At 37.9% G+C, this 15,002-nt stretch overlaps 1 protein-coding gene across 1 annotated transcript in view; it reads left to right on the plus strand.

The window, feature by feature from the left end:
* Positions 1–15,002, plus strand: part of uxs1 (UDP-glucuronate decarboxylase 1) — a gene marked incomplete in the record, with an annotated part of 59,246 nt that overhangs the window by 26,224 nt on the left and 18,020 nt on the right. Inside the window, 4 exon segments of the mRNA XM_037686535.1 lie at positions 3,106–3,286; positions 4,991–5,095; positions 7,633–7,692; positions 11,294–11,415. Of these exon segments, the coding sequence (XP_037542463.1) occupies positions 3,106–3,286; positions 4,991–5,095; positions 7,633–7,692; positions 11,294–11,415 (468 nt within the window).

Raw genomic sequence — 15,002 nt, forward strand, 5'->3', positions numbered from 1 at the left:
TGGGGTTCAGGTCAGGAGAGTTGGCAGGCCAATTGAGCACAGTAATACCATGGTCAGTAAACCATTTACCAGTGGTTTTGGCACTGTGAGCAGGTGCCAGGTCGTGCTGAAAAATTAAATTTTCATCTCCATAAAGCTTTTCAGCAGATGGAAGCATGAAGTGCTCCAAAATCTCCTGATAGCTAGCTGCATTGACCCTGCCCTTGATAAAACACAGTGGACCAACACCAGCAGCTGACATGGCACCCCAGTGACAGTGGAAACTTGACACTGGACCTCAAGCAATGTGAATTCTGTGTCTCCTCTCTTCCTCCAGACTCTGGGACCTTGATTTCCAAAGGAAATGCAAAATTTACTGTAATCAGAGAACATAACTTTGGACCACTCAGCAGCAGTCCCAGGCGAGATGCTTCTGACGCAGTCTCTTGTTCAAAAGTGGCTTGACCTGGGGAATGCGGCACCTGTAGCCCATTTCCTGCACACGCCTGTGCACGGTGGCTCTGGATGTTTCTACTCGAGACTCAGTCCACTGCTTCCGCAGGTCCCCCAAGGTCTGGAATCGGCCCTTCTCCACAATCCTCCTCAGGGTCCGGTCACCTCTTCTCGTTGTGCAGCGTTTTCTGCCACACTTTTCCCTTCCCACAGACTTCCCACTGAGGTGCCTTGATACAGCACTCTGGGAACAGCCTATTCATTCAGCAATTTCTTTCTGTGTCTTACCCTCTTGCTTGAGGGTGTCAATGATGGCCTTCTGGACAGCAGTCAGGTCGGCAGTCTTACCCATGATTGTGGTTTTGAGTAATGAACAAGGCTGGGAGTTTTTAAAAGCCTCGGGAATCTTTTGCAGGTGTTTAGAGTTACGTCGTTGATTCAGATGGTTAGGTTAATAGCTTGTTTAGAGAACCTTTTCATGATATGCTAATTTTTTGGGACAGGCATTTTGGGTTTTCATGAGCTGTATGCCATAATCATCAGTATTAAAACAATTAAAGACCTGAAATATTTCAGTTGGTGTGCAATGAATCTGAAATATATTAAAGTTTCATTTTTATCATTACATTATGGAAAATAATGACCTTTATCACAATATGCTAATTTTTTGAGAAGGACCTGTATAAATAAACTGAATTGAATTGAATTGATCACTAACTTCATCTTCCTCCTGACAAGCTGTCCTCCTGCTCCAATGAGCAAAAGTTTCTCTGTGAGCATGTGAGTCCCCCCTCACATGCACTGAGCATGCAGGGGAATCCCCCCTCATGGGAAGGGGTCCCCCCCAATGCTCCTCCCCTCCGTGTTTCATTGGTTCGTATGTGACCTGTTCGTTAATTTCATTGGCCAGATTTTTTTCTTAACTTTATTTACACAGTCTCATTGAGCCACGAGGACCCACCCCCCAAGAGAGACGTGTATTGGGCATATGTGAGCGCCCAGGTGTGACAAAGATAAATGTTTTTGGTGGCAGGAAGCACTTTAGCCTGTCAAAAAAAAAAAAATAATAATAATTAGTCGCAGCATTGTTTAAGCCTGTGAAAAAACTAGTGTCTTATAGACTGGAAAGTACAGAAGTCTCCACTCCAGTAGTCCCCATTTTTGTGTTGGCACCTCCATGTTTTTAGTAGAATTGCTCATATAATAATAATTCTTTATTTCATTTCGAACAGTTAAGAATTTCAACAAAAGTGTCAACAAATAAAAACGTAAATATTTCCACCAAAATATTCTGGAAACAAAACAAAAATGTTTGAAAAGGGAGCAGGAAGAAGCAATGGCTTATCCAGTCCTGTCCCTAAATTTACATCCAAATTCTGAACCAGATCAGTTTCTTAAAAAAAATTAGGAACACAAAAACACAAAGTGTAGACCGAAAAGAAAGTGTAGGTAGAAGCACAAGCTTATAATACCTTCACTTTGCTATACATCAAAATCAAAGCAGCAGAATATTTTCCTGTATCATTTTCTAAAACATATCAAGGAATTCCGGGAGTGGTGGCGCAGAGGTTAGAGAGGTGGGCCTGTGATCCGAAGATCGCTGGTTCATGCCCCGGTACCGACAACATCAAAAATGTGGGTGGGGTAGGTGAAGCACCCACACTTGCCCCCACCCTCATTCGCCCCACTCTTGGTCCATGAGCAAGGCCCTTAACCCCCCATCTGCTCCCTAAACAGGTCTCTCTTGAAAATGAGTTCTCGTGGCTCAATGAGACTACCTGGATAAATAAAGGGTAAAATAAACAAATAAATAAAATAAAAGAGAAAAAAAAAACAATCAAACCTTATTATATTTGTTTAGTAAATGATTTGTATACATGTTTTAAATTTAAAGAGTGTAAAACACAGTTGTAGCTCCTTACAACAACTATTCCACACCTGAATCCCTCTAACTTAAGTACAGTTGTTTTTAATATTTGTCCTAACCTTTGTTTTTTTAAACAAATCTTTCTCTCTTGAATCATAGTTTTTCTCTTTAATTTTGAACCACTTTTGTATACACCTTGGAAGGAGTTTATTATAGGCTTTGTACATAATCGATGCTGTTTTGAGTTCTACTAAGTCATAACCTTTTAAAATATGCAATGTAAGAAATAAGTCATTAGTTGGTTGAAAGTCATCAGACACAGTTATAATTCAGATTCTTCTGGAGCATGTAGACTGGTTGTGTTGGTTTTATACGAGTTTCCCCAGATCTCAACACAATAATTCATGGAATTATGAAACAACAGTATGACATGTAAAGTGAGGAGATGTTTTATTTTATTCAGTATTGCAATAGTTTTTGACCTTTTAGCTTTTACATTTATCAATATGAGCTTTCCATTGCAATTTATAATCAAGTATCACCCCAAAAAATCTGAATTCATACACTCGCTCTATTTCGATACTGTTTATCATGAGTTTGACATTATTTTTTATTTTCTTGTTACTAAATATTAATTTTGTTTTATCATAATTTAGTGATAATTTATGTTTGTCTCACCATTTCTTTAATACTTGTAATTGTCCTTTCATGATACTGAGGACCTGCTCGTATATTGTGTTGTTGGCAATGTTTAGTGCCAAATTTTCTGTCCCGTATGTTAAGATACATGCATATTTCTCCACTAGATTACCGGCGGCGCTGGCTTTGTGGGCTCCCATCTGACTGACAAACTGATGATGGATGGTCACGAGGTGACCGTGGTCGACAACTTCTTCACAGGGAGGAAAAGAAACGTGGAGCACTGGATTGGCCACGAAAACTTTGAACTCATTAATCATGATGTGGTGGAGCCTCTTTACATTGAAGGTAATGGACTTTCAAACATCTGACATTTTTTACCTGGGCCCATCCTTCTACCCAGGTCCATCTGTTTATCTTATGAATGTGATAAATAGACGCATGAAGGATCACGTCAAGCATCACGTCAACCAACTTTCTGAAAAGTTAAAGAAAAGCGATGGATATGTTTTGGTCAGGCAGCAGACTTTCACAACATGAAATCTCGAAGTCAGACTGATCTACAGTACTGAAGCTATAAAGTTGCCCAAAATAAATATAGAAAGAGAGTTTGGTTTAGCTTAGAGCCAATACGTTGAGATTAGAGTGTGTGCACATCTATGTTTATCTTTGCCTGACATTCTTAGCTCTTTTTTTTTACACTATGGACAAATCACAGTTTAATTTCCCAGTGGGCTCTTGAGATAGCACGAGTTTCCTTAGCCATTCCAGGCGGTGCATTTCTTTTGTTTTGTCTGCTAAACCACCTGCAAACACATCCCTGTGCTCTGGTGGTGACTACGTGGATGTGTGAATGTGGAGTTGACGAACTCGTGTATAAACAGCAATGTCAGCAAGGATTACAGGGATGGGTAACACAAAGCAGGCTGTGAAGTGTGCAGGAGAGTCCATCAGGATGAATTGATGGTGTCTTTGTGTGAATGCATCATTAGATGTGTGCACCTTGAGCTGTTTTACAGACTTCAGTTTAGTTTAAGGTAAGAAGGCCTTGTACAACCACCTCAGAATAATAATATACATGAAAAGCATCAATCACTGTTTTATATGGAATAAAATCACTCAAACATGTATAATTTATATAAAACATCTTTGCTGATTTATTTATTTATTTTCCCCGTCAGGAATGTTTTTGGTAACTTTGTCTAACTTTGCACTTTCTTTTTGTCTCTTTACTTTTTTTAATTTACTTAAATGCGAAGAAATGTGTGCTGCTTTTAAGCAGTCTGAAAAGTATTAAAGTCTGATTTTACAAATTGCTGAAAGAGAAAATGTTATATGCAATTTAAAATGAAGAACACATCCAAAAGGTTCAATTATGAGGCTGCTTGCTTCAGAAAATAAACATAATTCTTAAAACAAGGTAAAGGTCTTGAAATAGATAAAAATGCTTTCTAATAAAATGTTAAAAATACAAGAAAGGTTAGTAATAAATCAACTGACCTTTATGTTTAGGCATAAGCAGACCACATATGGTGTTCTTCATGTATTAGATTTTATTATTATTTGCTATTTCTTTGAACATACTCCACAAATGTGATATAAAGGTATGTTTAGGTTATAAACGTGACTCTCTTAAAGCAATAGTTCAGCTCTTTTGAAGTGGGATTCTGTGCAAAGGTTAAATAATATCTCTGAGTTTAAATCTGACAGTCAGAGCAGGGGAACAAACAGAACTGCTGTCATCTTCAATTACTCCATCCATGAAAACTTCATAGCAGTTCATGTGAACGTTATTAAATTAATCTTTATAATCAACTAGATAGCATATTTTATGGTTATTGACATGGATTTATATTATTATTGACAAACTTCTTTCACAGCTTGAATTTTTCCAGATTCGTTTCTTTCATTCCGATTCTAAATATTCTCTGGCGCTGTTTGCGAGCAACTTTTTATTTCATCGCCAATCACGCAATACCATAAAATAAATAAATCTTTTCACTTGCAACGGGTCTGTGCTTCAAGGTGAGATGTTTTCTTGTTTTTCTGCAGTGGATCAGATCTATCACCTGGCGTCTCCAGCTTCTCCTCCCAACTACATGTACAATCCCATCAAAACCCTGAAGACTAACACAATTGGCACTCTTAACATGCTCGGTAAGTAACTGTGTTTGACTCTAGTTCATAAAACTAATTTTAATGTAAGTGTACTAAACTTGTCCCTAATTTGTGATTTTTATTTTTATTCAATTTTTCAATGAAAGCAATGTACAGGGTTTTTTTCTACTTTTTTTTTACCAAGTAAAACAGTGTCGGTCAAAACATTCAGTCAAAAGAAGAAAAGGGTTCAGTTTTGTACCTTATCAAAAGTTTAACATTTTTCTTTTTGCAGTCTCCAGAAACGACGTTATTTTTAAAATGAAAGTCCAAACATTTTGAATGCGATCAGAAATTAAAGCTTTAGATTTCTCAATAATACAGACAATTGTCAGAGTTTCCTATTATTTTTATAAGCCTTTTTTTAATACTGAAATGGAGGGGGGGGGGGGGGGGACAGTTTTTATTTTTCACGTTATTTTTCTGATCATTTCTGTGCTTCAGCCATGGTTCCAATTATTGATTGGAAATTGGGCTTTATCTGTGGTGGTCCTCACAAGTTAAGGAGTTACTGTTAAAAAGTTTTATCATTGAAGATAATTTTAGAGAATTAAATTTTTTTTTTAAAGTAACGAATACTTGAGTGTCTGGCTGTCTTGTAATGTTAGGTCCACACTGAACACAGCAGACGCCTGAGCATCAAAGTATTAAAACCACACCTGGATCAATATTTAATATGATTCTCACCACCTGCTGGAGTACAAGGTGAGGGTCATCTTAATCCTACATTGTCGAGCTTCTAACATCCACACAAAGTTTGAGAAGAATGAAAAGAAACACAATAACACAAGAGAGGCATTTTAACTGGGAACTGACCCAAGCTTGGCCCTCATACCACAAGATGCAGAGCAAAGACAGAAAAGAACATTTACTGAAACAAAATTAGTTCTCATTTATTAACCAAACACTCGATCACTGTACACCTAATACTCTGTAATATTCTGATGCAACTGCTTGTCATCCAAAACGATATACTCAGGTCAGAGAAGCAAGGAAACTAAATAAAGTGCATTTAAAAAAGCCAACATTTGTCAGTCAGGTCATCCGGACAGTTTTTTTTTTTTTGTTGTTGTGCTGAAATGTTTCACTTTACATCCAGAAGGCTTCATCAGTCAAGGAAACACACAACACAAAACTGATTCTTCCCCCAGCAGCTTAATCCAAAGTGGAACAAACCAGTTATGTTGGTGCTAAGATGGTCTCTTTGGTATGCCCCCTCCTCTGGTGCCGGCCCTCCCCCTGGTTGACAGTCATGTCAAACTGGTTCAAAACCAACAAAGTCCATGCTCAATAATCCAGGTATACAATCCAACAATTTTCAGACAGGTCATCTGGACAGGGTTTTTTTTTTTTGTGCTGAAAAAAAAAATAAAACCTGTCCAGATGACCTGTCTGAAAATTGTTGGATTATATACCTGGATTATTGAGCATGGACTTTGTTGGTTACATTAAAAAATGTTTTCCATCAGGAGCTGAACTCTTACAAACAGCAACAGGACAACAGGGTGTTCATTTGAGAACAACAAAATGCACAGTTTAGAGAAAGTTTGCATATAACTGAAACAGGAATGAATAATATAATTTGCCAAACATCCCTAGTCATCTCCTCTCTTGTGGAACCAACTTCCAGTTTCTGTCCATGAGGCTGACACATTGTCCAGTTTTAAGACTGGACTTAAGACTTTCCTTTTTGATAAATCCTATAGTTAGGGTTGGCTTGTTATGCTGCTATAGGCTTAGACTATTAGAGAACAAATTGACCTTATTTTCTTAAATTAACTGTTAAAATTGAATAGTTTTCATTTGATACTATTTCTATCTTAACATTTAATTTTTGATCTGCCATTGTGTATCTGTTCCTACTAAACCCAGCTGGTCAAAGCAGATGACCGCTTGTCCTGAGCCTGGTTCTGCTAAAGGTTTCTTCCTCATGAGGGAGTTTTTCCTTTCCACTGTCGCCTTCGTGCTCTCTCAAGATGAGAGTTCTGTGATGGAGTTAAATTCAAAGCAGTCTGCTCCTCAGATAAATAATGTCAAATTATTATTTTATATATGATCGTTTATGTTAAGTGCCCTGAGATGACTTATGTTGTGACTTGGCACTATTTAAATAAACTGAATTGAATTGAATAGATCCGTCCCGTTAGCCTGATGCTCATTAACAAAACTTTAAGAGACCCCAATGACCCAAAGAAGGCTGCCTAAATGCTGTGGACTTCCCACAGTCAAAAATAGATGTTTAGGTTCAGCTAAAGGTTTTACCAAAGTTGTTGACTATTTGTATAAACTTCAGAATAAAATTAATGTTTGCCTCAGAGTATGCTGAGGACTGTTGCCACACAAAGGGGTTCAGTGTGCTGCCTTGACCACACCTTTTTGATGGTAATGATTTTTTTCTGTTTTCTTTTACAATAAACTACTTCACAATAAAACACAAATGCAGTTAGGTTTATTTTTTATTTTTGGCTGCAAATCAGATCAGGCCTTCGATTAGTGTTTTGCATAAAGTGAACTAGTTTCACCCTGTTGTTTCTTAGGACTGGCGAAACGTGTGGGAGCAAGACTTCTACTGGCCTCTACTTCAGAGGTTTATGGAGGTAAGGATTTTTCCTCAATATGTTTAAAAGGCTAAATCCCATTTTACCTTGTTCCCCGTTGCCTTTATGATTTGCATATCATGCTTAGAGGTAAGGGTGTCCCAGTTCTTTTATGTAGGGAGTGGGCGAAGGGGTAATAAGAGTTAGTTCGCTCTTCAAACACTTTTCACTAAAAGGTTGTTGACAAAAAAGTATGAGGTAGCAAAGAAACTCAAATATCTAAGTATTTTATTGTCACAACAACCATCATATGATTAAATTGCAATAAAAGGTATGCATGGCACTGGGTTAACTAAAAAATGTGTATAGAGGCTGTGTAAGGGCATATTGATGGTGTCTGTTTTCATGAAGGAATCTGCAACAATTAATGCCTTATTTGCTTTTTGAGGAAGTGTCCCAGTTTATGTGGAAGTAGGAAATCTGGTTTAAGTGTTTCACATACTCTGAACTGGTGCTTGTCTTTTTCTACTAACTTTATAAACAGGATGTTGGAGGAATGTGCTGGTATACATACTGCACAAACAAAAATTTATTCAGATTAACCAAGCCAACAGCGTTCAGTATAAGAGTTCAGACAGCTGCATCAAATCCATTCTAAAGTTAAGGCACCTGGGTCTTTATTCCTACTTTAATTCTTTGACATTTTAAACATCTGCGACAACTTTCACAGACATCAACGATCATGGCATTTAGTCTGCCATGATAACTTTCTGCAGAAATATGTGGATGGTGTTTTTATGCAGATAACTGCATTTTTTTTTTCAAAGTTTGAACCTAATACAAAAAGCCACAATCACAATTTTCATATATTCATTCATTCAACCTTTATTTAGACAGATAAGTCACATTGAGCCTAGAAGGCTCATTTACAAGTGAGATCTGTTTAGACAGACAAAAAGTAGTGAAACTGGACACGTAGGAATTGGAGGAAAAAAAAATTCCTATCAAACTTTTTCTTCTTGCCTGAGAAGAAAAACTCTATTAAAAAACACCTCACACAAACAAGCACATAGTGACATAGACATTCTGCAGAGGGGGGAGATGACGAGAGCGGTGAGCATGTCCATAGACGCTCTCAAGGTCACTGTAAGAGTTCTGATAAGGATGTAATAATCAGCCAGTGTCCTTCGGTGAGATCCGTAAACATTCTCGAGGTATGTCGAGGAATGGCCAAGGATAACGACTATGAGAATCCAAGAGTCCTGAAATGATGAGACGATGTTTATTCAGCTGGTTTCATCTGGTTATCAGTTGGAAATTCCTCAGGGAGGGGGTGGTGAGCGTCAGATCACATGTTCTCCAGATGAATTCAGATAAGATGGCCTTCAAGGCCAGCCATGGAAGCCAAATTCAGACAAACACACAGTTGTTTTGGGGACAAACAGAACATCTACCTTGAGTCTGTGTTGGCCCACTCTGTTCCGAAATGTCCAAATTACATGGCCATACCGATGGAACGTGACTGAGTAAAATCCCCGAGATCTGATCCATTCTGCCCAAAGCATTTGAGTCTGGGTTCTCGAGGCACGAACTAAGCCATCATAAAGGCAAGCAGCATGATCATGTCCAAATTTGCTGCTGACTACTTCCTTGATTGTAGATAAAACCAGCAACCAGCTGAATCCAAAAAGCAGGAACCAGTTATTGTAAATCCAATTAAATATGCGTCCTTAAAATCCACAAAATGGCAGCAGAGATAGACATATCTCTATCATATCTTGGCGGAGTGGAGGCGCAGAGGTTAGAGAGGTGGGCCTGTGATCGGAAGATCGCCGGTTCACGCCCCGGTACCGACAACATCAAAAATGTGGGTGGGGTAGGTGAACACCCACATTTGCCCCTACCCTCGTTCGCCCCACTCGGGGCCCATGAGCAAGGCCCTTAACCACCCATCTGCTCCCTAAACAGGTGTCGCTTGAAAATGAGTTCTCGTGGCTCAATGAGACTACCTGTATAAATAAAGGGTAAATGGAAAAAAAAATCAAGTCTTCAAGTCGATGAGATATCCAGCTGCATGCGTGCCAACAGGGCAAATCAACTTGCCTAAAACCTGTCTTCTCTTCGAAGAAATGTTGTAAATTGAGTTGAGGGACCATCTGATCAAAACAAGTCCATAATTATGGTTCGGAAGATATTCAAGAGAGGCTGAGAAGCAGTTTCACAGACAGACAGAGCAGCAAAGCGGAGAGGGAGGGGAGAAGCGTCTGATCTCAGCAAGAGCAAGTGGTGAAGTAGAATATATAACACTTGCCAGTGGGCTATATTTGGGATTTAACCTTAAGTGTATTTTTATGATCATATTTAGAAATATTTTTACAGACAATATTTTGTGGTCAAAAAGCCGCCAAGAGACGAAATGTGATGTTTAAAGTGAAACTTGGACAATAAATTTCTATAAAGTACAAGTCAAAATTCAGCCTAAAACTATATGGCTTTGTCCAATATTCTTTTAAACCAAGAATCTTTAATGAAGAAGTCAGAAGATGAAGCTTCTGACACAGAGCCTGTAACCTAATGGTCCAATGCTGCTCTCCACTTTCTTTCTGTCTACACCCTGTCTCTGTTCAGGCCACACCATTACCAGTTTTGCTTTAAAAAATGGACCTGTGGTGTGACAGCATGTGAAAAGGCTAAATGGAGTCTCCTATTTAATAAGTGAAAGTTGGCAGCCCTGTCCACAGCCACATTGCATCAAAGAGCTGGCTGACTCAATTCTTCATGATTGTCCCATTTTCACAGCTAATGTTAGCTAGACAAGCAGGGAAACTATAACGTTAACTGTCAGTTGTTTTTTTAGGCAGGTAGATAAATTTGGCAACTTTTTTTTTCTGAAGGTGATAACAGTTCAGTTAATGGACTTTTATAACTTGTGTAGATTGACAGATGGTGACTGAATAAATAAGCAGATAAGATCATCTTTTTTTTAACTTATTTATAACATTTCCATTAATTTGGTACTATTATTATTATTTTTTATTTATTTATTTATTTATTTATTTATTTATTTAAAGAAACACCACATTAAAATCAATACTGCCTAAATGCCAGCCAGTGTACAGATGAATACTGAATATATAGATTTATTAACTAAATGATGTGGTAAACAGTTACTGGTGCTGTTTAAGGCATGATTACATGCACATACTTAATTATTGCTGATTCATGTTTAAACAGTCAATGGTATTTACTTTTCTGTGAAATTAAAATGCCACTTATTTTATTATGTGATGCTGTTTTTGTGTCATTGTTGTCAGAGATGCATAAACAGCTGCATACTGATCAAATTATTATTATTTTTGAGTACCTTACTCTTCAGCAGCACAGTTTACTTATATTTGGGTAAAGAATTTTAAAATATCAGATTACTGTGTTTATGAGTATGCTAAGACAACAGTCCCATGTTAACACAGTTATATAATGCACCTCATGAGACATTTTTTAACTCATCTCCCAATACTTTGAATACCAACTGATTTGTGTGTGTGTGGGTGTGTGTGTGGGGGAATAAACAAGATAAGCAAACTTGCATATTTGTATTGCATTCTTTTTGTAGAACAAACTTGAAAGCCACAATAACTATCTTAATTTTTTGTTTTTTCAGATCCAGAGGTACATCCTCAAAATGAGGACTACTGGGGACACGTGAACCCAATTGGTCCTCGAGCGTGCTACGATGAGGGGAAACGTGTGGCAGAGACCATGTGTTATGCCTACATGAAACAGGTAGTTTATTTAATTTTTTTTAATTTTTGTGTCTAATTAATAAAGTTTTCTCCACTTTGACTTTTATACTGTTTTTAGTTAGAAACTATAACCAAGTATATTACACAACTTCTTGTCTTTAATTAAAAACGATGTACAAAGATAAAGAAAATAAAACGCAAACTGAAATGGCAAAATTGGCCTGGCACAGTTCTGGCCCACACAAAGCACTAACACTCGGCTCATATAGAGCAAAGATGATGGCCTTTTGGTTGCCCAGATGTGGTTTTCCAGAGGTGGTCCATGCATCAGCCAGGACCAGAATAGCTGGTGCTGGCCAGGAACAGTTTCAACACTGGCAACATATGTCAGGCTAATGTCACACACATGGCATTATCTGTCTGGCCCAGATCTGGCCTCTATACTCCACACACACTCAGCTTGCATACCTCAAAGAATGATGACTCTTTGACGATGCAGATGTGGTTTGCCAGCACAGTGGCAGAACATCAGCCAGCCCACAAATTGTCTCAGGGCACTGTACAAAAATATTCATATACATAATAATAATAAAAAAGCCAATTAGTAAAAGGTATTTAAGGAAGCCAGCAGATTGTGTTGAATCTTCACTTCGTCACAGTCTCTCATCCTGAGCTAGCACAAAGGCAACACTGGAAAGGATAAACTACTAACAGGAAGAAACTTCCAGCAGAACCAGGCTCAGGACGAGCCATCTGCTTCGGCCGGCTGGGTTTGAGAGGACAGGAAGGAGACAAACAAACACAGAATGGCAGGTCCAGGTGTAAATAATATACTGTATTAATATTTCTCGGACTACAGAACGCACCTGTCTCTAAGCCGCACATATTAAATATAAGATAAATCATAATTTTGTACATAAATAAGGCGCTCCAGTTATTTATCTGCGGGAATCCACCATTCATCGTCAGGATCTGTGCCCAGCCACCTCCAGCAGCATGCAGCTTTCTTGTTGTAGTACAAGAATCAGCCACCGGATGGCGCTTCACAGACTATAGCTTGCTTTAAACACGCTCTGACGTCAGAAGTCTTTGTGAAGCTTCGCTGTCTGACTCATGGTTAAAACCGTTCAACCTATAAAATGAACACAATAACTATCTAAGCATAATCACTGGACAGAACAGTGCCAAACATTTACGTAACCAAAATTATTTAAAAATTATTTACTAGTAAATATTACCCAGAACTCTAATCAAATAGTACTGGTAAAATACTGTAAATATTCATTAAATTAGTACTGTTGATTTTTATTGTTAAACACTTTTGGTAACAGCTGCTGTTTTTTTTTTTTAAATGTACTTTCTAAATAAAATTGACGTTATTTCTCCTCAGCATTGCTCATATGAGGAGGAGGAGGGAGGGGGAACAGCCTCTCCCTCCTGTTGTCTCCTCCGTTTTGTGTGGAGCTTAAATGAGATCCTGGTATTTAAACACATATTTTCTATACACAGAAAGATTTTTTTTTTAACTTTTATTTAAATATGTATCAGTCTTGATTGACTGCTTTAAAAATAAATCTGACGATGTCTCCACTGAGCTCTCAGAAAGGGGAGGGGGAAGAACCACTTCTGTTGCCTCCGTGTTCGGATTTGAGTTTAAAATGAGATCCCGGTATTTAAACGCATGTTTACCGTACACAGAAGGATCTAAAAAAAAAAGAATTATAACATTTTTACTAAAGCATGTACCAGACTTTACCGCTTTGCGTCTCGACCATCGAGACATTGATGCAAATCTTCCGGGCAGCAGCTCTGTTTCCTCCTTCAACAGTCGATAGCTTTTAACATGAAAGCTGCATCGTAAGAAATTCTCCGTGCGTTTTCCATTATCGCTGAACAAATGAACAGGTCTGTGCATGAAGCGCAAAATATGTGAACAACACAGGAACGATCTGAAAAAATTAATGCACGTCTATCTTGGGGGATGGTCCTCTATAGTACCTCGTTGGTCATTCAGGTTAGACTTCTGGTCACATGATGACAGAGTGGGTGGAGTTATGGTAGGGAATTTGAAACCATGAGCAAGAGTTGTTGTACATCTGATTACCTGAGGGCGTTCTCTCTGTGTCACAAACGCCTGCCCCCAAGAGGGGCAAGGTGTTAGGAGCCACGAGCGCCCAGCTCTGTCAAAGGAAAATGTTAGTCCGCGCTGAGATGGCAGGAAGTCTGTCAAAATTAAATATAAAAATATAACTTTTGAAAATTATGATTAAAATACAATGTGTGGTACAATGTGTGAGAAAAAAGTAGTTGCTTCTACACCGGCAATTACGGTACATCCTTCTTATTTACATGTTCCTTTATATCTCATAGATAAATATCTTAGCCTTCTTAAGGCGTTTCAAATCCCAGTATGATTTTAATTTTAGATTGGACATATGGCCAGTAATTTATAACACCTCTCAGTTTTATGTGAGTGATTTCCATCTGTATTTCCTCTTCTCTGACAACACAGGTGTTGTAATGTGGTCTGTTTAGACTTGGTGTTAGGTGTAATAAAATAATAAATTAATTTCCCCTGCAAATTCCCTCCAAGCTTGCACATTTATAATGCGTATTTTGATGCTAGGAAAAAAAAATTAATGTCACTGCAGATGTGGTTGATTTTTTTGAAGGGTTTTTTTTAACATAAAAAAAAGATTTATAGAATATCTTTTTTAATACAGAATCACAAATAGTGCACATTTTTGTGAAAAGAGACCGATGAGGAGAAAAAGTTACCATTATTGATTCAACAAAAGCACAATGTAGTACAGATGAATGTGTCTGACAGTGGAGATATAAACATTTTTCAGTAAAGCTCTTGATGATTTCTTCTGTAAAGCCCCTGTGATAACTTGATTGACAGCAGCCTTTAATGATCAGATGTGATAGTCTCCTTTTGACTTTCCTCCAGGCAGGTGATATTTATTTATCTGCCTTGTCTCTTGCTCTTCCTCAGCAGCTCATTATTTTTTCACACTTGGTGGTACAATTTTCAGTCATGGCAATCTTAAAAAATAAAAATACAAATCCACTGTCAGTCAGTTGTGCAGAAGGGTACAAATATCACACATTTCCTCACCTTTCATTAACATTTAAAAAGGGAAACATGTGAGGTTACTTAAAAGAGGAAAATTCATGATTTACACATTTTTTGTGTACATATACAACAATTAGTTTGAATGACAATAATGATGATGATGTGTTTGTACCTACAAGCTTGCATCAGCTGTTCAGTAAAATTTTACCAACAATGGCAGATTGTGGTCATGTGAAGATTTGGTGATATGTAACGCTGTATGTCACAATAATAATAACTAGAACTGCTAGCAGTTATTACCTGATCCTAAGCCACTGGAAGCATGTCGACCATGACATGTTGTCTCCAGCACCCTGTCAACCTCTTGTGTGTCACACATTTGTGGCATAATGAGGAGTATATAAGGTGTATTTAAGGCCCTAAAGTCTCTGGGGCTTTCTGTGCCAGTGTATTTGTATGTATTTATTTGAACACACACACAAACATCTATCTATCTATCTATCTATCTATCTATCTATCTATCTATCTATCTATCTATCTATCTATCT

Source organism: Nematolebias whitei, chromosome 13, assembly GCF_014905685.2.
Source record: "Nematolebias whitei isolate Nwh7 chromosome 13, NemWhi1, whole genome shotgun sequence".
NCBI lineage: Eukaryota > Metazoa > Chordata > Actinopteri > Cyprinodontiformes > Rivulidae > Nematolebias > Nematolebias whitei.